Source organism: Archocentrus centrarchus, chromosome 6 (assembly GCF_007364275.1).
Source record: "Archocentrus centrarchus isolate MPI-CPG fArcCen1 chromosome 6, fArcCen1, whole genome shotgun sequence".
Lineage (NCBI taxonomy): Eukaryota > Metazoa > Chordata > Actinopteri > Cichliformes > Cichlidae > Archocentrus > Archocentrus centrarchus.
Window position 1 is genome coordinate 20,019,431 of NC_044351.1, and position 25,599 is coordinate 20,045,029.

The window sequence follows — 25,599 nt, forward strand, 5'->3', positions numbered from 1 at the left end:
TTCCATACAGAGGCCGCGTCGTTCTCTGAGATCTGCTGCTGTATATTCTCAGAGTGATGTGATCTAGCAGTGGCCACTTCCTTGCTAAACCTGTACTTGGCCTCTTTGTAGCAGTCTTTGTCCCCACTTTTAAAAGCCTCCCTCTTCTCTATCCACAGCTGCTTCAGTTTGGGAGTAAACCAGGGTTTGTCACTGTTATAACTCACCCTGGTGCGTGATGGCACAATGCTGTCCTCGCAGAAGTGGATATACGAGGTTACAGTGTCCGTGTAGTCATCCAGACTGTCACAGGCAGCCCTCATTGAGTCCCAGTCTGTAGTTTCGAAGCATGTGCGGAGCTCCTCCACAGCCTCACGGGTCCACTGCTTTGTTGTCCTCACCACAGGTTTTGAGAGCTTCAGCCTCTGTCTGTACGCGGGGATCAGGTGGATCATGTCGTGGTCAGAGAGGCCGAGTGCAGCGCGGGGCACTGCGTGATAAGCCCCGCTTATCGTGCTGTAGCAGTGGTCTAGTGTCTTCTCCTCTCTGGTCGGACATGTGATATATTGTTTATATTTGGGAAGTTCCTGTCTCAGGCTGGCTTTATTAAAGTCCCCAAGTACGATGATAAGAGAGTCCGGGTATGTCCGCTCCATGCATCAGAACAGACCAACAGATTGGTCAGGAAACCTGAGAGATTCAAACACATTTCAGTCCAGACCAGTCAAAGTCCATCCATTTTCTTAACTGCTTATAAAAATTTAGGGTCACAGAGGTGCTGGAGCCTGTACCAGCTCTCATCAGGTGATTAGCAGCGTACGCCCTCGACAGGTTGTCGGTCTGTCACAGGACTAAAACAACTCAGATTCTCACGTTCACACCTGTGACCAGTTAAGAATCACCATGTTTTTTTGGACTGTGGGAGGAATCCACCCGGAGAGAACCCACACAGGCACAGGGAGAAGATGCAAACTCAACACAGAAAGGATCTAGCTAGCTGGCAGATTTGCATCTTCTTGATGTGAGGCAAAAGTGCTAACCACTGCACCACTGTGCAGTGATTAACACAACAGTAACTGATTGTTATTTCCAGAGACTGAGCTCTACTTTGTGTCTGTTCTGGGACCTGTCCACCCCGCTGTGCGCATATGCAAAGCTGTAAGCGAGGAGAGCAGCAGCAAGACTAGATATGAGACAGATTTAGTAAAACACAGCATGACAAAAAGTAACTGGAGTGCAAGTGGCTTGCAAAGTAGCTTGCAGCAATTGTAGAAAGGCTAAAGTAGATTAAATAATGGGCCCAATATGAGCCAGAGATTTACTTTTACAGGAAAAAAAGACTAATTATTGTCAATAACTGTGGATACATTTTCTGTTGATCAAAACTGAATAAATGACTAATTGCTGTAGGTTTACATTAAGTGTTAAATAGATATAATAAAGCATTACGATATCTGTAAATCAAAGCTAGAGTTCAAGACTCATATCAACCTTGAAACGTAGAAGTTGTCTATCAAAAACAACATTTATTCTGAGAGCTGTCCTAAAGCCAGATTATGAAAAATGCCCGAGAGAGGCCTTAAATATTAATTAAGCAACCAGAGAGAGCAGCTCTATAATAATGTATTATTATTGATTCATTCAGCATTTTCAAAACAAGACTGAGGCTGTGAAGTTAAAACTGAGTGCCTCTTTTTTGCCTCAAACATCAAGAAACAGCATCTTCTTCTTATTCAAACTCACTAAATAAAGCTGAAGCAATGAATTATGAATTATTTTAATATTTTGGCCACATGTGAAATTCCTAGTAAGCACATTTTCAGATTTAAGGTATATTCTTGGTTTAGATTGTTTTAGATCTTTTTTTTTCTTAAGGTTTGAACCTAGGTCTATTTATTAAACAAATCATGATCAGGTGTTAGAAACAGGGTCACACCTTCTTCCCTGGTTGTGTTGAAATGCTTTCTGCCACAGGTTTAATTCAATAAAACCCTTTGTAAGTCTGCTGCGGCTCCTGAAGTGCTATATTAAAATTCTGAATCAAAGCGAGGAAGTGGTTCATTAGTGTTAATTAGAAATTTCAGGACATCCTTTCTCTTTTGCAATCACCTCAATCTTGTAATTAGAGAGAATGGTGGGAGGATAATGCAGCTGTGCTGAGTAGAGGGCACCAGGGAGCAAGAAAGGGGAAGGGGGGGGGGGGGGGGGGGGTAGGATAGATGAGGGTGCTGCTGAATACTAAACAAACTTGCCCTTTCCACGTAACAAAGGAACAGATGTCCTTTCTGACTCTTTTGTTACAGAGCCGTTTTTAATGTGCAAGGTTTGTTGCTCTCTGTGTTTTCCTATAGCTTGGCTCTGGGATCCAGTATTAAAACCAACATTTGGATTAATAACTAAACTTTAATAACTTTAGTAACAATGATCATTTTTGTTTTATTTGTTTATCTGAGCTCTTGGGAAATTGTGTTCGTCCCCAACCCCCAAACCATTTTGCATTTAGCTGGCATGCGTTGGCTCCAGGGTCACTGCAAGTCAATACAAAATTATTGTGATTACCTATAGGAAGGCAGAAGATATGTTCTTCCTTCTCCGTTTTTAAACAGGCACGTCAGATCGGTTAGTAATATTACAATAAAGTAATAATCTTGAAGTGACAGTGGCGAGCACCCATGAAGCCCCTCAGTTCTGCTACATAAAGGTCATCTACCTCCAGTCGCAGAGCTCCATTCGGCATTTGGCACAGAGAGTCATGGTGGGCAAGCGACAAGCTCGGCATTGACAGGCCTTTTTCCTAATGAAGTGCCTGTTATCTACAGCCGGAGTAATGACATGCAGGAGTGTGCTGCCAGGAACGCTTCTACTTGCCATTACAGGGCAAAGGAGTACAGAGTTAGAAGGAGGAGGAATAAGACAGACGGCCGACTGTGGGTGCTCAACCTTGACCTTAGCTGACCTCCTCATTAGTCATTATGAGTGCTGAGACTTGAATGCTAGGAAGGCTGCAGTTAATTTGATTAGGCATGGACACAAGCTGGATGTTGTTTTAGATTTGAATGCAGGCGTTTGAGACTTAAAAAATACCCATTAAACTAATTATTGTAAATAACTTCACTGAAAAATTTATTTAAAATTACTGATTTAGTTCAGAGAATATCTGATTTTTAAAAAAGTCATCTTTCCAGCCCCTGATGGAAATGAAAATCCCAACATTTTCTGTCCTTGTAGGCTTGTTGGGCTTTGAAATAGCGCTTGAGGAAAATATCTGTCCTTTTTGCTTCTAAAAGCTTCCATCAACACAGAACTGTGTAGTAGCTCCACTGAATGGCAGTAAATATTTGCAATGAGATACTAAAAGCTTGCAGGTGAACACTGTGATCTATCAATGTGCTTGTTTTTCCTGACCTACATTTGCTGTCAAAAAAACCCCCCAAAAAACAAACAAAACAAAATGGAAATGTTGACAGGTTAGCTAAGGGGCAGAGCTTTTTGTAGAAGATAAGCTTTTAAGCTTGTCTAACTTTTTTTTTTTTTTTTGTGAGCAAAGAGTGTCCATAGGCGTCATTAGAGCTTTTGCTGAAAAGTGTTACGGAAATGATAGTGCTGAGTACTTTGAAATGCAACAAAAAGCAGTGAAGTTATGGTTTGAAGAAACAAAACAACCTGTTTTTTTTTTTGTTGTTTTTTTTTAACCTGGCTAAATCACTGTGGTGACTTCTGCTGAACACATAGCACATTATATTCAGAGTCTCAGTTTAAAATCTAAAGCGCTGTGTTTTCATTGTTTTATCCAGCACGTTTTAAGTGCAAACAGATTTTCTGCTGGATTTTTTATATGTGCAAGTTGTTAAGCTGTATGTTCCTAAAACTGCTGAGTGAAGTGCAAACTATTTGTTGCATGTATTAATTTGGTGATGCAGAAAACGTATAAATGTTTTTTATAATTGATTCTAATCTGCTGCTAAGTTTGTTTCAAAGGTGATGTGTGAAATGCCTTTTTTTTTTTATGTGAGCGTGCACAGAGCCTGAAAGAGAAACCCCAGTTTAACAGAGAAAGTTAATAACCGTTGTTGTGATCCCTGTTATCGTTTAGGCGAGCCAGCTAAGTCAAAGAAAGCCTGGCTTTGATCTTGCATCTGGCCCGATGTTTCCCAGTCATGGAGGGAGTGGTTGAGCAGTGACAGCACTGGAGTAGCGGATTAATGTTGCTGTCTTCCTGATATTGATTAATCACCAACCTTTTAACCTCGTCACATTTACCAGACGTATGCTCTGATGTAACGCTTTAATACCACCGAATTCAAGACACTGAAGTGTTGTTGAAATCTCAGTTTTACATATTTAATTAAAACTTTTTAGACCTATTTAACCTCCTGCCAGTTAAGGCTTTTCAATCCACTTAAAATTTCTGCTTTGCTATTTGAGGTTATTTGAGTTTAGTTTGGCAGTTCTCATGTTTCCCATCATTTAGAATTCCATACTAGGATCTATACTGTTGTGAAATTGGACTGCATGGCACCTGCACACTCAGTTATTACTCTACCTGGCTTGCTGTAGTGATGCACACAGTTGTAATAATCACATTTAATGTACTAGCCAATTAAAGCTGCAGGTGTGTAAAGCACTTCTAGTAGTAAACAAACAAATTATACTGAGCAACTTTAATTTGCTTCTGTACTGTCTTCGTTTGACAAGTTTCCAAAGAGCACATTCAGGCTTCTTTTTCTGCCAAGCCCTCCACCCTCTACCCCTCTACCCCCCCCCCACCCCGTCACTCCCACCTCCTCATCCTCATATTTATTCAGCTTTTATGTCACATTTTCCCCTGGTCTTCAATGTCCCACCTGTAGTGGCTCTGTGCCCCACCAGTGGGCCCTGCTGCACCGGTTGAGAACCGTTGCTCTGAGGGAAGCTTCCTCATGAGACTCAGAATGCAAAGTATAAGCAAAACCCCAGAAAGATCTCAGCACTTTTAATCCCTTCTCTCCTTAAGCTTCTTTTGTAGCTGTGTGACGGGGTTTATTCCAGACACTTCAGATGGCTCTGGCTGTGTATTAATATTAGATGAATCCAAGATATCTCTGCTGGACTGAACAAAGCGTTCTTCTAGCAGGAATTATTTCTCATTTTAAAGGCCTGTCTTTTCTTGGCTGAAAATTTTGAGCCATGTGTTTGAATACGTGATTTGGTCCTGTTGACATGGTTGCTGAATTTGAGTTTTTCTGCTCTTCTGTTGCAGCGGGACGCAAAGGGACAGTATCTGTTTGACCTCATCTGCCATCACCTAAACTTACTGGAAAAAGACTATTTTGGCATCAGATATGTGGATCCAGACAAGCAGCGTGTAAGTCTTTGTATCTGTGAACATGGCAAGGGGTTGATTGTGTACATACTAATGTGCATTTCATTTATGGTTTTCTTAGTAAGGTAAACTCTAGTCTACTCTAGTCGACCGTTTTGAGAGGAATAAATGCATGTGCTTTAAGTACACAATATCATTAGGGCAAAAAGGAATCTGTTTCCTGCTGGGGGTCAGATAAGATTATCCTTAATTAGTCTCATGTTTTTGCATGAGCTTCATGTCTTGATACAAAGTTTGGCTAATGCCTGATGGGTTAACCTTCTTACGAGGGATGGGAATGGAGAACCAGTTCAAGCTGAGACCTTGTTCCAAATTGTTCAATCCATCAAAATCATACACCTCAAATATTATCATTTTCTACTCTAAATGTTTTTATGACATGAAACTCATGGTATCTGAGTCACATGCTTATCGGTTTCTAATAAAGCTGCATAGAAGGTGAAAAATGGCGCAATCCTACTTATTGGCACTTAAAAAAAGATCAGGTCTCAATAAGGGGATTTGCAGATTATCATACATCCCAATAAAGTCATTATTAATTTCATTGGTATCAATAAAATATTATCAACATCTATCCCTGCTTCTTACTTAATTCATGACAAATATATATGAAAGTATTATTATTGTTATAATCTGTTAGTAAGAAAGTGAATTGTCGGCTCCTCAAAAAAAAGTCCCCGCCTCCTGCCTGGTGTTTTAGATAATTAAAGGCATGCGGTTCCCACTTCTGTGGTAAGACAACGTGAGATAGTCTTTGAGCTGAAATTAGAGCGCTAGGTTTGTAAACTGTCTTGTTTAATCTCATCCAAACTTTTAAAAGCAGAAGCTGTTGAATGTGAACTAAGAATGACTTTATACTCCCATTACTGTGTTGCTTGTTGTCAAAATGACATGCAGTTTAAAATTTGAATGTTTTTGATTTAGTCAAAGAATGCAGGCCAGATTGTGGTTCAGAGTGAAAAGTTGTGTTCTTCCGTTTCTCTTACTCACGCCACCTTTCAGACAGAAGGCCGCCCCATCAGACTCTTCTGCTGTGAGGCATGTAGTTGCGCTGCAGGATTCATGAAGTATTAACATGTTCACAGATCATGTTGTAGCTCTTCAGACAAGAACCGAGTCCTGCTGATGCTGCGTTTTCTATGCTGTCACTCAGGGCTATTTTGGTGGTTGTTGCTGTGGGTGGGTTCGGTTGGTGAGAAGACAGCCTGGGAGAAAGATGGAGAGAGAATATAATTCAGATGAAACGAGGATCTGGATCTGGCTGTAGAAACAGAGCCAGTGTAACCAGCCAGGCTCTTCCTGTTTTCTCAAGTGACTCCTCCCATATGGAAACAAAATAGAAAAAAAATATTTATGTTTTGTAGGTCTTATAAAACTTATATGACTCACACTTGGATTTAATCATGGACGTTTCCCATTTCAGATTTTCTAAAATAACATATTTATAGTAATTATAAAAAATAATCAAGTTGGCATATGATGAACAAGACAAATAAAATTCAGAGTAAAATCAAAGTCACACCCAAAACATGTACAAATTTTTTTTTTGTTTTTTTTTGTTTTTTTTTTTCAGTATAAGAGACCAGATGAAATATGACCAAATCGGTTAAATTATTTCTTTTTTAAAATGAAGGATTAATAGTAGATTAATTTTTTTATTGCTGAGGACACATTATGGATCAGTACTAATTCTAATAAAATAAAAATGTTTCATTTGGCTTTGGTTTAAAAAAAAATCATTTTAAAAGCTGTTTGTGAGAGTTACAAATATTATTTCTAGTTTTCAGCTTTTAAATCCAGGAGTGTAGCTTTAATTAATGGGATTTTTCTGCCTGTTCAGCCACTTCCAAATGTTTGAACTTATTATTGTGGGTAAATTATGAGATATATAAGAGTTTATAATCAAATGGTAAACATTTAATATCGATGGGAATGAGAAATCTTTTCTGTTACTTTTCCAAATGGGCAGTTATGTCAAACAGAGCCATTTGAATTTATTTGCCAAAGCATTTAATGATTTGCCGCGCAATGCCGTGTTCACATATTGCACTGCTCAAACTGCGCTTTTATGACACTGTGCATGGTGTTAACAGATTTTCCCCCAAAAAACTGTCAGTAGTAACAGCTGAACGTGTCAGCTGATGCATGGATTACTCACAGGAGATGTTTGTGTCATTCGTATTTGTCTGTTTTTCTGTCAAATGCAGCACTGGTTGGAGTTCACAAAGTCAATTGCAAAGCAAATGAAATGTAAGTACTTTCAGTTACTTTTTGTATATTTATAGACTTAGAAATTAAGTTGTTAAATCTTTTAAAATGACATAAAATATACATTATGTATCCATATAATATACATTTGACAGAACAGAAACAGATAGTTGTTTAGTCATTTAAGTCATTGATGCAATGAAAAAAAAGGGTCTCAAAACATTTGCTGATCAGTCTGAGGAGAGAAATGTGAACAGTTTCCTCAAGTCTGAAGAACTGTGCTTCAGTTTAGAGGTATTTGTACTTGAATGTGAATGTCATGTTAGTTCAATACATTTAAAAGGCAAATAGATCTCTTGGTCAATGTGATTGCTCTTGAAGTTGCCCTTGTTGTTGCATTTGGGTGTCAGTTGCATTTCGGCCAGGTCACTCTTGAAAATGAGATTTTTTATTTCAGTAAGACTTTTACTTGGATAAAAATGTTGAGTACAGTAGTATTTATACAATGTTGCATTATAATACTACAGTATTGTTAGGTGTGAAATCTGAATATTTCTCCAAAATTTATAAAATCTTAATCTGGATTTAGAAAAACTGAAACTGTACCAAATAATCGAACTAGCCTGAGTGAAAGTGAAAGTCTTGATAAGTTTGGATATTAATCTGTGATTCATTACAAAGTGAGAAGGTTCTGCTGACTTATGCAGTTGAAGAGTTTAACTGAAAAATAGATTTTAAACAAATGTGTTGTTGTCATTTTCAAAACTTTTGAAATAATTGAATGAGTTTAGTTGATTAAATGTCCGATCAGTTCATTCATAGAATGATACATAGAAACATTGCTGGGCAATTTGCTTATACTTCCCAGCATTCATGCTGAATATCCTTAAAAAAACAGGATTTCAGATGGACAGAGAATACAGGTTTAAGTGAATTTACATTAGGGTAAGTAAAAAGCAACAAAATAACATGAATTGCATCATTTTAAATTCAGTGTTTGGGTTTTCCAGTTGTGATGGGTAGGTACAGTTAAAGTTAGATTAATATATTGGGAAAAACTGTTGGTTAATTTGACAGAATGTATGCATTGATCAAAAGACATAAGACCTATAAATTAGTTTGACCAAAGGCATTTCTGAAATCACTGACCAGGACTCATATTTCTGCTGATTGTTAGCAATTATTGACATTATTCCTGCCTTTATCTTAAATGTTTTCTGTTTCTTTCCTCCAGCTCAGCCTCCGTTCACCATGTGTCTGAGAGTTAAGTTCTACCCTCCTGATCCTGCTGCTCTCAAGGAGGAAATCACCCGGTATGACCTCCTGTGGTGGCTTTCACTTCAGACGAGTTGATAAAGGCTGTTTGGAGTTTTACCCCTCAGCCCAAAAAGGCTGATGGCGTTTTTGTCACCCTGCCAGGCAGGCGGGCGGCCAACTTTCAACATTGTGAATGCAATAGCTCGAGAACCATGTGACCTAGGATGTTCAAATTCACACCGTAGATGCTTAAAATTTCAGACAAGTTCAAGTCTCGGCAGCCTTGACCTCAAGGTAAAGTTCAAGGTCAGAGGTCAAATTTTTGATAACTCGAGAACGTTGTCACCTAGGATTTTCAAATTGATGACCATAGACACATCTACTAAAAATCTCAGCCAACTTAGTTCTTACCATAATAATGCCAATCGCAGAAAGTGACAATATTCTCAGTGGTTTATATTCATTATAATTTTAGCATTTCTTATTCCCAGTTCTCACTGAGCCATTTTCTTTTGAATTGATATGGTGAATAAAGACACTGAGGCTCATGTGCACCCCATTAAGATCTACTGAGACCTGGTAATTATGTGTTCTAGAACTTGTAACAGGAAACAACTTGAGTTGTTACAGTTGCAACAACTTGTAATGGGAAAAAAAGAGAGATGGCAACTGTGCTTTGTCATTGTTTTGCTTCTTCAGATTAGACTGTAGTACAATTTGTGCTCTAAAACCTTTAGACAGAGCAAACATGTCTCTTTCTAAAACATTATTCATGCGCTTTCATAATTAAAATGCTTGAGTACTTTACTGTCTAAAGCATTACGATTAATAGTATGCAGAACAAGATTTCAGAGGAACAGCCTTCTCTAGTGGCTCTGAAAGATAATGGGTAAAAGATTAGAAGCAACATCATGGAAGATTTTTGTACACATTCTGGTCCTGGTCCTGTTGTAATAATATATCACCTTAATCTGCACAAACTGGTGAAAAGTAACACATTCGCTCGGTCTGAATAGCTGTGAGTATATGCACAGTGTATGCAGTGTTTGCACATGTACTAACAGGAGAGAAGTCCACACTCTCTCTCATAATAACATGACATTGTATTCTATTATACCTAAAGAATAGAGTGGGTAAGTGAGATGGGGAGGGGGAGGGGGTGGGGGTGTGGTGGTGGGGGCAAAGGTTTTTAATTGAAAGTGGAAATGAAGAAGAGAGGAAGGAGTGACTTCATGATCATTATAGTGCAGAGTGCAGAGCATGGTGCAGATCGCAGAAGACAATCAGTCATGCACTCATTCACTGATCACTCATTGTTTTGGGTGTGAACTGTTTGGATTCTGTGTTAATACCACATTAAACTTCAATAGAAATGCAAAATAGGCAGCGTTTACATAATATATAAATACTCACCTGCCACTTCATTAGGAACACATATTCAACTGTTTTGTTAACACACTTAGGCAATCACATGGCAGCAACTCAGTGTATTTAGGCATGTAAACATGGTCAAGTTAGCCTGCTGAAGTTCAAGCTGGCCATCAGAAAGGGGAAGAAAAGGGATTTTTGACTTTGAGGACTGACGGGCTTCAAAAGTTAATTTTACACACTGAGAGATAAAAATTTAATTTAATTTTAAGTTAATATTAAATTGAAGCTGCTCTTGCTTTTTATTTTCTCAGTATCTTGTGTCATTTTGGTTTGACACTATGCCGACACCAGCTTGTAAGTATCCAGATGCTAAAAAAACCCCCCCAAAAAACGTGTGTTACACTTAGTTACACCTTGAAATCCAGTGAAATTTAGTAGGACGTGATCTACAGGAAAATGAGTGGTTCATTAGTCCAGATACCTAATCATCTCCTACCTACAGTAACCTGATCATCACCTACATTTTATCTATAGTCACAATGTACAAATAGACATTTATGTCCCAGACATGGCTTTGTGAAACATTTTTTTTTCTAACCGAACAATCGAAGTTAAATGTTATTAGACTATAGATTCTCTGGGCAAAAATGCCTTGTTGAAAGGTCAGAGAAGAATGACTAGACTGCTTTGAGCTTCTCAGAAGGCAACAGTAACCAGATTAACCACTTGTTACAACCCAGGTGTGCAGAACAGCATCTCTGAATGCACAACACTTCAAACCTTGAAGCAGATGGGATACAGCAGCAGAAGACCACACTGGGTGCATTCCTGTCAAACTTGAATATGACAGTGTGTTCACTCTACTCCACAGTCACCAGATCTCTATTCAATAGAGCGCCTTTGGAATGTGGTAGAACAGGTGATTTACATCATATCTGCAGCAACTCTGTGATGCTGTCATGCCAATATGGCCCAAAGTCACTGAGGAAGCACCTTGTTGAATCTGTGCCACAAAGAATTAAGACTGTTCTGAAGGCAAAAAGGGAATCCAACCCAGTACTAGTAAGGTGTAACTAATGAAGTGGTCAGTGAGTGTACTTTGTTGTTGCAGGGTATCTTTATTGCAACATGGTAAATAATCCAGTGCCAGGTGGCACACATGTGGCTGGTTGTGGTATTAATTTTACCACCTGTCATACAGCAAAAAATGGAGAGGAAGAAGAATCTAGCACCGTACTAACCACATGGTCTGTTGAATTTACATGTATAATGCAATGTCAGCCTACGGTCTCATACACAAACTCTTTGCACCTGAACCCACAAATTGATTGCAGTTGTGAGCCCTATTGGCTGTTCTGTATATGAGTAAATTTGGTTGGTTTTTCACAATCAGTTAAATGTAATTGCTCTTTTAGTACACTTTGGTATGGTTATGGCTACAGCCTATACTTGCATCTAATTTATTTACTAAATATAGGCAAAACACACACTTAATGATTATTTTTCTTAAAGTATTTGTCTTCTTGTATTTCTTTTAGCCTTCATAATCATGTGGTGAAAATTGCTATTATGACAACTGCTGTGTTAAAGAATTACTTGGCAGTGTTTCAAACCTCACATCAGTGTGCAGATGTTTTAAAGTGTAATCAAAAAATCAACAGCCATCAGTACCAAATAGCTGGGGATGTTGTTATCCATGCAGTTTGCTCATCACTTTTAAAAAGGTCCGTGAATCTGCTGCCATGCAAATAACACAGGATGTGTAAGCAGGTTTTTAATGGCATATCTTCATTAAAAAACAATCATTTGCATTTGGGGAGATGTTCTAGACAGAGAGAAGAAAGCAAATCTTAAATAATCCCAGTAGTTTTTCAACAGTAATGATAATGGTAATAATAATACTCATCACTATTGTCACTCATCATCATCTTTGCTGCAAATCATTAAGGTTCACACTCCAGGAGCTGATTGGTTCAGTGAGTCTGAAACTAGGCTGGAAGCTTTAAGAAAAGCACAACATCAATAGCAGCTTTTCCCTCAGGGTTTTTCTACCATCCTTTCCTCCCCAAAAACAAAACCCTCATTTCGCTAAATCAAAAAGAAATATTCAAACCACCCATAGGGAACATGAACACAACATGTAGCCTTTGAGCTAAATCAGGTTTGCCATTCCTGCGCTCTCTTTGTTTCATTGTTTACTTCCTAATGTTCACTGAGAAAATTAGCTGTATTTATTACCAGTTTTCTTAAAAGCAGCGAGAGTGATTGACGTGATTTTTGTCCTTCGCAGATATCTTGTCTTCCTGCAACTCAAGAGAGACCTCTATCACGGTCGGCTCCTGTGCAAAACCTCGGATGCGGCCATGCTAGCTGCCTACATCCTTCAAGGTAATGAAAAGTGACAGATGGAAATTACTTGTACCACTCTCTGCTTCTCACTGTGTTCTCAACCTCTGTTTTGCTGTGCCTCACAGTGCACCGTCCTGATAAATACTGCCAGCCAAGCAAATAGATTTTCGGAGGATTTTTCACAAGAACAAAAAATACTCCTCAGAGAGTTCCTTAATATTATGCAATGAAAATTTCACACTCAGTGTATGTGATTTACCAAACTGATATCTACTCACAAAAAATGAAAGGCTATTCGATACTGTATGGTGATTACCTCAGTTGTGAGGTAATGAACCAGAAATCACGCTCTATTATAAAGTCTTTGAAGTTATCTGGCATCTTATCATCTTTGCACCATATGCACCTACACAGTAAACACACACATCACGCATGGTGTCTCAGCTGGCTTTACAGAGAGCACACTGAGAAGAGGCAGGTCCTTCTGAGGACGATGGTCTGATGAATTAAACATAGGCTGCCTGGTCAGCTCCTCTTTGCAGAGAGAAATCAACATCAGGGTCATCTGAGGGAGAACAAAACGGCAAGGACCACAAACAAACCTGGCCGTGTTTAGCCTGTCTCCCCTGGCATGTAATTCTAACTTCTATTTGATGTGAATGTCTGTGAATATATTTAAAATTTAACTCTTTTCAATCCTTACTTCAGCTGAGATTGGTGATTACGACCCTGGGAAGCATCCAGAAGGTTATAGCTCCAAGTTCCAGTTCTTTCCTAAACATTCAGAGAAGCTGGAGCGAAGGATTGCAGACATACACAAGACGGAGTTGATGTAAGAACCAAAATATATGACTACTCCTCCACTGACCTGCAGATCCTGCAATCATTCAGCCAATAGAAACACTAGACTTCCTTTGACATTTATGTAATTGACTGCCTTAATGAGATATCATTGGTTTTGTACTGGCTGGATAGAGAGATTATTGCCTGTTATTTGAGCAGATAGCAGAGAAAAGCACTTAGTTGTAGCTCGCCCTTTATCTGAACAGTTATTAGTGATGGGTCCTCACCACAGCATTAACTGGAAAAGCAGCAGTGAAAGTGATGTGATAGACCGGGTTCGTGAAGAGGCACAAGCAAAGAACCAGACCACACTTCAGAGACAGCAGCTGAGCTGATCAAGCCTTTCATTCATTCATTCATTCATTCACTCAAGATGAATGAATGAGCCAATGTGTTATCTTGCATTATTTAGAGGCTGTTTAATAGTTAATGCTGTCTGGAAAAAATAGGGGCAAGTAAAACAAACAATTTTTTTTAAAAGATATAGCCTGAGTCATAACAGAGGTAGAATTGTATCAAAAGTCTGCTTTTGATGCTGTGGTCACAGGACAAACTGGATGAGACACTGCTGCCCACTAGTGGTTTCTCTTTAATTTACTGCCATGTAAGCACAGGGCTGCTCTGAATCCTTAGGTTAATGTGACAGCCAGAATAGAAATTCACATAAATAATAAATGTTTTTTTTCTTCTCAATATGTCTGCCTATGTTTTATTTGCTTCAGTTGATCTTGTGTTAATATCTGATCTTTTGTCTATTATCTATCTAACCTCTTTCAGTCTCTCTAAATGAATCAATCTCATTACTGGAAATCAATTTGTTTGTTCCTCTCTCACAAGCCTTTTAAATTTTAGACATTTTGGTGTTTCATTTTTAATGTTTATGGTGGACTGACACAGAAAATTGGTCTCTCTTAGCGGCCAGACACCTGAAACATCAGAGCGAAATTTCCTGCAGAAAGCCCAGATGCTGGAGACATATGGTGTTGATCCGCATCCGTGCAAGGTTGGGTGTTGTTTTTAAATTACTGCTGTGCTATTTTCACACAATAAATATTTTGAACACACTTCTGTCCATATTTCTGTGGGACACACGGGCTAAAACAAATGTCTGATGTATTCTAAATTTTTAGCTAAATATGTGCGTTGAAGTTTTATTTTGAAATTGTTTTGTGTGCTTAAGGATGTGTCTGGGAACCCTGCTTTTCTCGCCTTCACACCGTTTGGTTTTGTGGTGCTTCAGGGGAACAAGAGAGTCCATTTTCTCAAATGGTGAGCCAAATGTGAAACATTTTCTCGTGCGAGCCAAGTGCAGCAGACTCTTTGTAAGAAGACTAACGCTGTTACTGCAGACCTTGAATTTATCTTATTTGACATACATGCTTTATATGCAGAGTAAGCTACATGAAACAGCATGTGCACAACAGCTGGATGTACAGTCACAGTCAACAGAGTGCCTCCATCTGCCTCTACCTGTGACGAGAGCCGGGGGCTCGCATTTGCACAGATGGCTAATTACAGCAGCTAGACTGTAAACTAGATCAGGAAAAGAGCCTGATACCAGGAGCTTGTACTTGCAGCTGATTCAAACTGAACTGAATTTGGGCAAATGCTTCATTGATTAAATGAAAGTCTATACAACATGGTTTATTTCTGTTAAGCATCTGCCTGCATGCTTTTAAGTCAAGAGGTTATGGTTACGATTATACAGCCAGAGTTATTATGCAATATATTTTCAGTATTTAAGCTAATGGCTTTTCTTGCCAACAGGAGCACTCAGGTTTCGCTCATTCTCCATTTCCTGTCTGCAGGGAATATTAACACTTTTTTGTTTTGACATCCAAAACATAGACCTCTGTGACTGTTTATCTGATCTCAAAAGTGGTTATCATGAATATTTAAAGAGGCTGTGGCTTTGTGTTTGTGCTTGCTGTGTGTGTAACTGCTGCTGCACTGTCTCTTGGACAGGAACGAGGTGACCAAACTCAAGTTTGAAGGCAAGACTTTTCACATATATGCAAATCAGAAGGAGGTGAGAGCATGAATTGTTGGAAAAGCATGTTTCAATGACAATGTCTATGGAAAGTTTGTCATATTGTCCTGCACGCCCACTTATTTTCAACGTGCAGGACAAAAAGATCATCTTGACATACTTTGCACCCACACCGGAGGCATGCAAGCATCTTTGGAAGTGTGGAGTAGAGAATCAAGCTTTCTACAAGTAAGTCATTTAATTCTTCTATCCTTTCATCATGATGTAGTTGCTCCGCAGCCCCCAGAGACTGACAGTCAGGGTAGCAGGGTAGTGTCCTCAAAAGCCCTTCCACTCCAAGGTTGTTTATCCGTGAGAAAATGAGGTGTGAGTTGCTGCTGACCTTTAGTGAACGACTGTACACTGGCATGAGACCACAAGCACTTCAGCGCTCTTTCTGAGATATGGTTCCCCTGTCTCTGCTATGACTAATAGTGTGAGTCTCCTCTGCTCTCTCCAGATTAACGAAACCCCTCCCCCCAAAAAAGAAAAAAAAAAAACTCAGTGTGTGAGCTCAGAGGCTGGGAGTGATGGTGTAATGAGTCAGGCTAATGGCTCAGGTGTGTGGCGAGGTTAACAGATCGAAGAGCACGGGAAAGAAGGTCATGAGATGGGTCGAGCTTAGCACACTCACAGATAGAGGGGATATTACGTGGCCCTTTCGATGAGTCTGAAGTGGCAGACTGAAAATCTTTTATCAGCTTTCCATTTATTAAAATCTTACTGTACTAGGAAGTCTGTGGGAGTAAAAGAGAACACATAAGAGAAGCACACATATCCTTTAAAAGAAACATGAAAAATCAAATATTCATGTCTCACTTAGTATGACAATGTAAACATTGTGTGATGTATAGAGCCGTGTTGAGGATTAAGTGCCCCGAAGTGCAACAAGATGACATGCATAATTTGATGAAAGGATATTTGATCCCAGTTTGTGGTTTGTTTTGATATTCAGAAAGCAAAGATCACAGGCATTCGCAGTTTAACCGTGTGATCATATTAAGGCCATATTCTTCCAAGAATACATTAGAGATTATCTATACTTTCCTTCTTGCTCTCTTTGTTTGTCATTGTGTTTTTTTTTCCCTCTCTTGTTTGATTTTTCCATCAGGCTTGAGAAGTCAAGTCAGGTTCGCACTGTGTCCAGCAGCAACCTATTCTTCAAGGGCAGCCGTTTCCGCTACAGGTAGAGTACACGACAAGGCAATATGACTGATGACAGGGAGGGGAGGACACTGCAGAAAACCCCCAGCTGGAGTGGCGAGAAGTGTTCCCAGAAGACATGGCCTCCTGGCCTTCTGTGCTTTAATGTCAGGGTACTTTTGCCGGGAGGAAAGGACTGACACCTCACAAGACAGAGGACACAGAGGGGGGAAATGAAGGGGAATGGTGTCATGACAAGTTTTCTCTTTGTATCTGTTTTAAACTTATATTAAGACAGAAATGACAAAATTATAAAATATGGTCACTTTATTAGGTACACCTTGCTATTACTGGATTTGACCCCCCCCCCCCCCCCCCCCCCCTTTTTTTTTTTTTTATTTTTGCTTCAGAACTGCCTTAATTCTACATGGCACAGCTTCAACGAGGTTCTGGGAACATTCCTCAGAGATTTTGGTCCATATTGACATAATAGCATCACACGGTTACTGCAGATTTGTTGGGTGCACATTCATGATGCTACTCTCTTGTTCTACCACATCCTCTCTTAACCAGTCTTAACCGTGGCTTAAAGGTTTAAACGATGCTCAGTTAGTAGCTAAGGGGCCCAAAGTGAAAATGACACCACTGCCACCATTGATACAAGGGAGGATAGAGCTATGTTTTCATGTTGCTTACACCAAATTCTGAATCTCCCGTCTGAGCGCTGCAGCAGAAATTGAGTCTCATCAGACCAGGCGACATTTTTCCAATCTTCTATTGTCCAATTTTGGTGAGCCTGTGTGAATTGTAGCCTCAGTTTCCTGTTCTTAGATCACAATACTGGCATTCAGTGTGCTCTTCTGCTGCTGTAGTCCATCTGCTTCAAGGTTTGATGTGTTGTGCGTTCAGAGATGCCCTTCTGCACACCTTGGTTTTAACACGTGGTTATTTGAGTTACTGTTGCCTTCCTATCGATTGATGCAGTCTAACCATTGTCCTCTAAACTCTGGCATCAGCAATACGTTTTCACCCAGATGGCTGTGTGGGAAAATGCCAGTAGATATCCAGACCAGCCCAACTTCAGCAGGTTGCTGCCATGTGATTGGCTGTTTAACAATCTACCTAATAAAGTGACCAGAGTGTATTTTTCTTTTTTTATTATTGCTCCTCTCTATATTAGTCTACTCTACATTTATTTATGCAGGTTTTCAGATATATCCATTTGTGATATTGCTTTTTCTGAGGGTGAATGAAACGTAGTTTCTAATGAAAAATTAAATTTGAAATTTGTTAGTGCAACACTGTTTCTGAAAAGACACTTTCTTCTTTTGAAGAATTATTAGTGAAGCTAACACTAATGATAAGGAATGTTTTATGGCCATGATGTAAAATCTCAGAAGATAAACTTGAACCTGTCTGCATAAATACAGCTGAAGGAATGTGAAAAAAAAAAAATCATAAATAGCTTCTAGGTCTCAAAAACAAAGCCAATGAGGCAGTGCCTTAAAATGCACATTTTTTTTTCCCCTAATGGCTGGAAAAGGTGAGACTCCTCAGGTCGCTAAAAAGAAGTGCACTTGTATAGCAATTTACGGAAAACCCCACTTCTCAATTGATTTATGACCTTATTTTTATGATACATTTGTGGTCTTAATCACTAATTTTAAGTCTCATTTAATACAACGTCATGTTCATTTTGATGATCCCATTTAGAGTAAATATGACAATAGGGATGGGTATGCATAAAGGTGCAGCTACTTTCAGATCAGCCTCAGTTTCTCAGTAAGAGCCTCTCCTGACTTGTCACATCCAGGTTCAAATAGACAGTATGCCGATGCCAAAATACTCAAGTCAGTTAAATGTTGAGTTTAGTGTTAAAGGGCAAACCATGATCATTGTTTTTATATTTTTTGCCAAGAAGTCTGTGTGCGCGCATTTGTCTTACTGGTTGTAATTCAGTTACATATCGCTGAATTCACCAGGACGAATCAATCATGATGCTCATCTACTGTACTCATCCACTGCAGTTAGACCTTTCATAGCATTGGGTGAGACCATGGTGGGTGAATGGTTATGTGTGTGTGCGCGTGTGTATGTGGAACTCATCCTGAGCATCGTCTCTGTGCTTTATAACAGTGGGCGAGTGGCAAAAGAGGTGATGGAGCAGAGTGCCAAAATCAAACGCGAACCTCCAGAAATACACAGGTAGAGTTATGAACTCAGGAGAGGTCAGAATGTTTGATCACAATTTTTGTTTAATTTCCTCCATTTTCTTAGGAACCAAGCTACTGTAGATGTCTTTATATCAGCAGCGCCTACTGGCCACAGTACCTTCACTCACAGCTCAGTGTGGTGATGTTTATGCATTCATGTCTGTGTTTGTCTCTGCAGGGCTGGCCTCGTGCCCAGCAGAAGTTGTCCATCCATCACCCACGGTCCTCGGCTCAGCAGTGTACCGCGCACGCGTCGGAGAGCTGTGCACATTTCTATCATGGAGGGTAAGAACTGAGTTTCACCCAAGCAGCAAGGGTTGTACACTGAGTCAGTAACACACATAATTTGTATTTGCATTGCTTATCAATAAGCAGATGTAATCTCGATCTTATGTGTGAGATCCTACTCGTCTTGAGAAAAAGCGCTTGTGCATGCACACTCTTTCATAAACATGATGTAACTAGAGCCATTTGGCACAGTTGGTGCTGGTGGGACATGCTGCAGGTGTGTGTGTCAGTCAGAGTGCCTCTCATCAGTGCGGCATTTCAGAGATGTGTGTATGTCTGCGCGCCTGTGTGCATGTTGGGCCAAAGCAGTGGCTGCCAAAGTCACTTATTCAGCCCACCTGCAGACCTTACTGGGCCTGAACAGGTGGTTTCAGTGTTTCTGTTAGTGAGATGGACACAGCAGGTGTACACCCCTTCATGGGTTTGGGTTAGATCTGGTCTGCCTGACTTTCAAGTACAAACCACAACTCAGTGGATACTGAAATAAATGGAGGTCAGAAGCAGGTGTACCGTCTTAGAGGGTCTTTTGCCCTGGGTTCAAGAAAGTCAGCCCCCCCAGTGTGTGCTGACTGGGTGACTTACAGTGGTATTAATACCCCAGCTGAAAATAACCTGGGTCTTTTACTCCATTTATGTCACTGGGTTGGGTGCGGCCAAACCAGCCCAGACCAATGCTAGTGATTGTAGTACTGCTGTAGAAACCTACTCTTTCACCTCCGCACCTAATGCAGAACCCTTCAGCCTAACACAATAACACCCTCTGGCCTGGACTGAAAAGGGACCATAAGGACAGGATAAGCACGTGCAGTCTGCAGCAATGGTGAAGTGTCTGATCCGCATCACCACACGGGTGAACGTCCACCTGCGTATGATCAATCACTGCTACAGGGATGTGAAGGTTCGCGTGCTGAGCCTGGGGCCTCGTATGCTGGGGAAGGCCCTGGGCATCCTGCCCCTCTACCCGGCCTTAACTGGGCCACAGGGGTCTGCCAAGATTACCCCTCTTACTGGCACTCCGCTGCCCTGCATTCAGCCCAGCAACCCCCCAGGTAAACTGATTAGAGAGCCAGCCAGGAGTGTGCTTTACATGGATGTGCCAAATCTATATTTTAAATTAGTGTCTGCCTCCTCAGAGAGGTGAGAGTCGTACAATTCCCACGGTTGTCTGTGCTTCCTGGTTATTGGACAAGCATTTTTCAAAACTTGGGCTTCGTCTTTTTAAAAAAAATTTTTTATTAACCTTAAATCACTATTGTACTATTTCAGGAGTACGGCATATTCATTTGGCGTGTGTGGTAAAAGTTTTATTATGCTGTAGTGTTCAAAATTAAGAGCTCTGAATATGGCAGATAATACATTTTCTACTCACTAGCTCACTGCTGTAAGCAGAACACAGGATAAGCTGAGGCAGATCTTCTCCGAGTAAAGATAGCTGCTGACATTCACCCAGCCTTTATGCTGCTTTCTTTTCACTTGACTGGAGTTTGGTGTCAGCAGAAGCTTGGGTGCTGGACATAATCTGTCCTACTTTCCTACAGTTTTTAGAAAGTCCTTTTTATGTTGTGCTTCCTCATTAAAAGCTGAATTTTAATCCCTTCTCTTTATAGTGAAGGTGTAATGTTGCTACTTTGACATGGTGGAGAATGTGATATCGTCAGCAAAGATCTCAACCGCAGCTCATCTTTACTGATATGTACACTGTAGAGTGCCTCTCTTGTACTGTACTATTTCTTCTACTGCAGAGTGATCAGTTCAACTGTGCAGTGCTGTATATCTGGCTTGTCTTTGAACCTCTGCTGAATAGCTGCTTGTAACACTATGTTCCTGTTGTTGTTGGTCAAGTAGCAGGTCTGCCTTATGGCATTTTTGCATCTATATATATATATATATATATATATATATATATATATATATATATATATATATATATATATATATGTGAGAGATAAAGAGAGAGAGAGAACCATTACTGACTCACCGCCAAACAGGTCATGCTGGATGATGTTGCAGGCAGCATAACATTTGCCATGGCATCTCCTGATTCTTTCATGTCTGTCACATGTGCTCAGTGTGAATCTGCTTGACTTGAAGCCACTGGAGAACATGCCAGTTCTGTTGTTCTCTGCAAACTGGCAGCTGAGTTGGATGGTGCTGCTCTGTGAGCACAGGTCCTGCTAAAGGAGGCCTGGGACCTCATGCCACCCTCATGGAGTCTGATTCTGACAGTTTGGTCGGAAATATGTGTGAGTAACCTGCTGGAGGTCATTTGGTAGGGCTCCTCCTGTTCCTACTCACACAAAGGAAAAAATACCACTCCTGCTGTTGGGTTGATGTCCTGCTACTGCCCTGTCCAGCTCTCCTTGTGTAAGACCCTACATTGCTTTTTTGCTTTGCTGTTGAAGGGTATGTACATACAGAATGAGTATGTTAGTGATCCTGGCAATGTTGGATTTTTCAAAGAACTGAACAAGCAAACTTTATTACTGCTCATTTGCGTTAGTGTACACTGGTTGGAATGGGGGAATCCATGCAATATGCTGTACCATGGTTATTTCCATAGTTTGTGTAGGCAGACTTGTGAAAACACATCTCCCCCTGGGACAATACAGACTAAAATGATGCACATCAACTGCTTGGCTGTGGGGAAAACATGATCAAATTTCAGCTCTCAAAGTGGAGCCTGTGTGTCTGCACTTAGTAACAGACCTCTGCTGAACAAACACAAACTTTTTCAGCAGCTCATACGAGAACTACAGTACAGGGTGTGTGTGAGTGTCTAACTAGTGTAGAGTATTAGTGATTACTCACTTTTATTAATAATAATTATTTAAGAGGAGATAAAGATTAAACAACATTAGGTATAGGAATACTGGCAGCACAAGGAGATTATCAGTGAGGAATAAAGAAAATTAAAATAAAATAGGTCAACTAAAAGCAAATATAAAGTAAATAAAAAAGATTACTAGGAGAAGATGATAAAACTGTTATGAAGGACAACATAGAAATAACTCAAAATGGAGACACACAAAAAAAGCCTGCTTATAAAAATCTGTCTTTAAGAGGGATTTAAAAGATGAAAGTGAGCTCACCAATTTGATCACCTCAGGGAGTGTTTGACGGAGTGGGTGCACTGACAGAAAAAGCCCGATCACCCTTGGTTGTCAGCTGAGACTGTGGGATGACCAGCAGAGCCTCAGGACCTCAGGTCACGACCAGGGTCGTATGGTGACAGAAGGGCTGAAATATACTTTGGTGCGAGCCCAGTGAGGGCCTTAAAAGTCAACAATGAAATCCTAAAATCAATTCTAAAGTTATTAGGCAACCAATAAAGGGAAGATAGAATAGGAGTAATGTGTTCTCTGTTTTTTTTTTTTTTTTGGTTTCAGTAAGAGGTCTGGCTGCATTTTGGACCAGCTGTAGTTTGTGTAAACTTACAATAACAATAATAATGATATTAATAAATTGCTGTCATCTTATGTAGAGGAGATAAATGCATGTATAACCATCTCTAGATTTTTTTTTTGGTAAAATTGAGCTGAATACTGAGTCTCCTAAATTACATAAAACAAGACTGGACAACTGAACTGACATGCTTATTAAGCTGAGGTGATTGTTGAAAGGGATATTGGCCCAACTTTATAGATGAGGAGCTCAGGTGTGTTGTAGTGAGTATGCTAAACGCACTAGGGCCAATAACTATTAGCTCAGTGTTGTCCATATTTAGCTGAAATAAAGTTCTGTACCATCCAGGATTTAATATCTTGGATTAGGGCTGCAGCTATCGATTATTTTAGTAATCGAGCATTCTATCAAGAACAGCGGGCATATCACCGTTCTCAGAACTGAAGTTTGTCCTGGGCTGTGATGCAACATTTCCTGCTGCAGAAAACAGGCTGATGGTGTAGAAGTTAATAATTAATGTTAATAATTATTCAGTGTCCAGTCTAACAGCTCCAGGTCAGTGGCTTGGTTTTACTGGACCTATGAAAAAAAAATTATTTTATTTTGAAATATTAATACGACTTAAATATATTATATTATTATATATTGTTTTATATTATTTTACTTTAAATCTGAAAAATAATATTTCTAAAGCCTAGAAATAAATATGGTCTAGTACACCCCATGCCCCCCTTTAGACTCACTCCTGCTTGTTGCAGGTATCGCGGCAGGCAGCTGTGGGCAAACTGCCTGATTTAAACATCGTATCAGATTAAGTTAACAGTTCATCTGCATACTTTATTTTAACTTCTGCAGCATCACTGTAGATTTTTGCTGTGTAAAACAAACAGCGGTGGATGGGAGCAGCTACAAAGTACTCATTTCTTCACGTTGGCACTTGTTGAACAGGTGGTTGATGAGGGACTCCTGCCAGGTTTTTCCCAGTAAAAGTTTTAATGGGGATTACAGGAACAAGCGCTGCTGTTTTGGATGCTAGAAAAACGTATTACCAGCATCAGCCGAAAGCAGCAGGTCATTCATCACTCTGTTCTAAAACCTGACGCGGGAATGTTTAAAAGAGCTCATTTCTGTTCAAAAAAGCAATCAAACCTTGGAGAGAAAGGAAGGTTTGGAAATGGATCTAAAATTATCCAAGGAATTAGTGTCCAGAGAGGGTTTTTTCAAAAGAGGTCATGCGATTGCTTTTTTAAAAAAAGAAAGATTCTCCAAAGATACTGTGTTAAAGAAGTCAAAGTAAACCGTTTTGGGAGTCTCCATATTGTCTTGAGCTGTAAATGCATGTTAGTTCTGATGCTGGTGATTTTATTGACAAAAAAGCTTAAAAATTCCTCACATTTCTCTGGAGAGGGGTCCATACTAGCACTTGGTGGAGCCTCATGACACATTACAAAGTGTCCTGGAATTGTGTCAGTTCATTTTCAATAAGCTCTGAAAAAATACTGTGTTTTAGCTAAAAATTCCTCATAAAAGCTGTTAATGTCGATGTGCACTGTTGAGCCTCACGTTCAGCATAACGATATTCTTGTCTCAGTGCACGTAAGGTTTTAGTAAACCAGTGTAGAGAGGGTTTGGAGGACATTTTCTCTTTAAAAGGTGCTATTTGATCTGAAATCTGGGTGCAAACAGTCTTAAAATTATTCATTATTCATTAGAGAAAAAAAGGGAAAAAGACATGAAATAAAAAATGTGTGTAATATTTTTTATTTCATGTCTTTTTCCCTTTTTTTTCTGTTCCTCTTTGAACTCCTCCACAGGTCTGGAGTCCTTGCGTGACAGTGCCCACTCTACACCGGTGCGTTCAGTGTCCCACGGAGAATCCTTTATACCACGGTCCCGGAGCCAGGTCGCAGATGAAGGGATGGCGGTCATCTCGGACGAGGCCTACAGCCCCTCAGACAGCGTCCTGCCCACCCCGGTGGCCGAGCACAGCATGGAACTTGCTGCATCGCGCCAAATCAATGGAGCGCCTTGCAGCATTGAGGAGGAGAAGGAGTCGGAGGCGGGCACCCCCATGCAGGGGGAGCGGGGTGATTTTGGTGCGGACGGTAGATCTGCACAAGAGGGCGCAGGGGGGGACTCAGCCCTCAGCGAGGTGGAACAGGTGAATAAGTTTGTCTTAAGTGTCCTCCGTTTGCTCCTTGTGACCATTGGACTCCTCTTTGTGTTGCTCCTCCTTCTCATCATCCTCACCGAGTCAGACCTTGACATTGCATTTTTAAGTGATATCCGCCAGACCCCCGAATTTGAGCAGTTCCATTACGAATACTTTTGTCCCCTCAGGCGGTGGTTTGCCTGCAAGCTCCGCTGGGTGGGCGGGTTGCTCATTAACAAGTGAGAGTGAGGTCGTAGAGTCCGTAAGCCTGTTCGGGGGGTCTGACAAGACGGTTAGGACTCCGGAGTGATGGAGGGCAGCCTCGTCCCAACCATGAACCCTGCTTCTCTCATCCTCCTCCTGCAGACATACAGCTTGGACCACTCCTGGTAACACCGGGCCAGGATCTCTCTCCCCCTCCTCCACATTGAGTTGCCCCCCTACCCACCTACCCACCCACCTCCTCGTTTCGCTTACGCTCTTGTTTTTTTTTTTTCTCTTTTTCTTTTTTTTTCTACAAAAGCAAGGACACTTTTTTCTGCAATTTTTTTTTTTTTTTAATTTCAAGTCATTTCAGGTATTTTATTTTTTCAAATAAAATAAAGGAAAAAAAATTTAACCGAAAATCAAAGAACTAAAGAATATCAAACAGTTCCTTTTACGGGAACAGACGATTTTTGTCGCAACAGATGAACTTTGCCTTCCTTTCTTATTTATTGCTTTTAAACACGCTTAGCAAAAGGAGACGAGATCACGAACGGTAATCGAGGAAGTTGATTTGTAAGTGAAAGATGGAAGTGAGTCAAAGGGCCTACTGCTGTGAGGTATATGTGAGTCAAAGTGGTGTAATAGCTTTTGATATCGATTCATCCCCATCAGAAGTCAGCAGCAGATTAACCTCATTAGAAACACAAAGTAGTTTGAAGGGAATCTTAGTGAAGGTATGTGAAGCAGAGAACAGAAAGGGTGGTTAACAAATACCTTTTTTTCCCAAAAAGGTAAT

The 25,599-nt window shown here is 40.2% G+C and overlaps 1 protein-coding gene across 2 annotated transcripts in view; it reads left to right on the forward strand.

Annotated features, from left to right (window-relative positions):
- frmd5a (FERM domain containing 5a) overlaps nt 1–25,061 on the forward strand; it is a 65,413-nt gene extending 40,352 nt beyond the window's left edge. The window contains exons 2-14 of one of the 2 annotated variants that reach the window (XM_030731782.1): nt 5,219–5,323; nt 7,549–7,591; nt 8,784–8,862; nt 12,468–12,565; nt 13,235–13,358; nt 14,285–14,372; nt 14,550–14,638; nt 15,335–15,398; nt 15,496–15,587; nt 16,510–16,584; nt 18,678–18,746; nt 18,933–19,039; nt 24,259–25,061. In XM_030731782.1, the coding sequence (XP_030587642.1) occupies nt 5,219–5,323; nt 7,549–7,591; nt 8,784–8,862; nt 12,468–12,565; nt 13,235–13,358; nt 14,285–14,372; nt 14,550–14,638; nt 15,335–15,398; nt 15,496–15,587; nt 16,510–16,584; nt 18,678–18,746; nt 18,933–19,039; nt 24,259–24,839 (1,614 nt within the window). In that variant the 3' untranslated portion in view covers nt 24,840–25,061. The remainder of the gene's footprint in view (nt 1–5,218; nt 5,324–7,548; nt 7,592–8,783; nt 8,863–12,467; nt 12,566–13,234; nt 13,359–14,284; nt 14,373–14,549; nt 14,639–15,334; nt 15,399–15,495; nt 15,588–16,509; nt 16,585–18,677; nt 18,747–18,932; nt 19,040–24,258) is intronic. The other variant, XM_030731783.1, reaches the window with a different exon arrangement.
- Nucleotides 25,062–25,599: the final 538 nt, after the last annotated feature.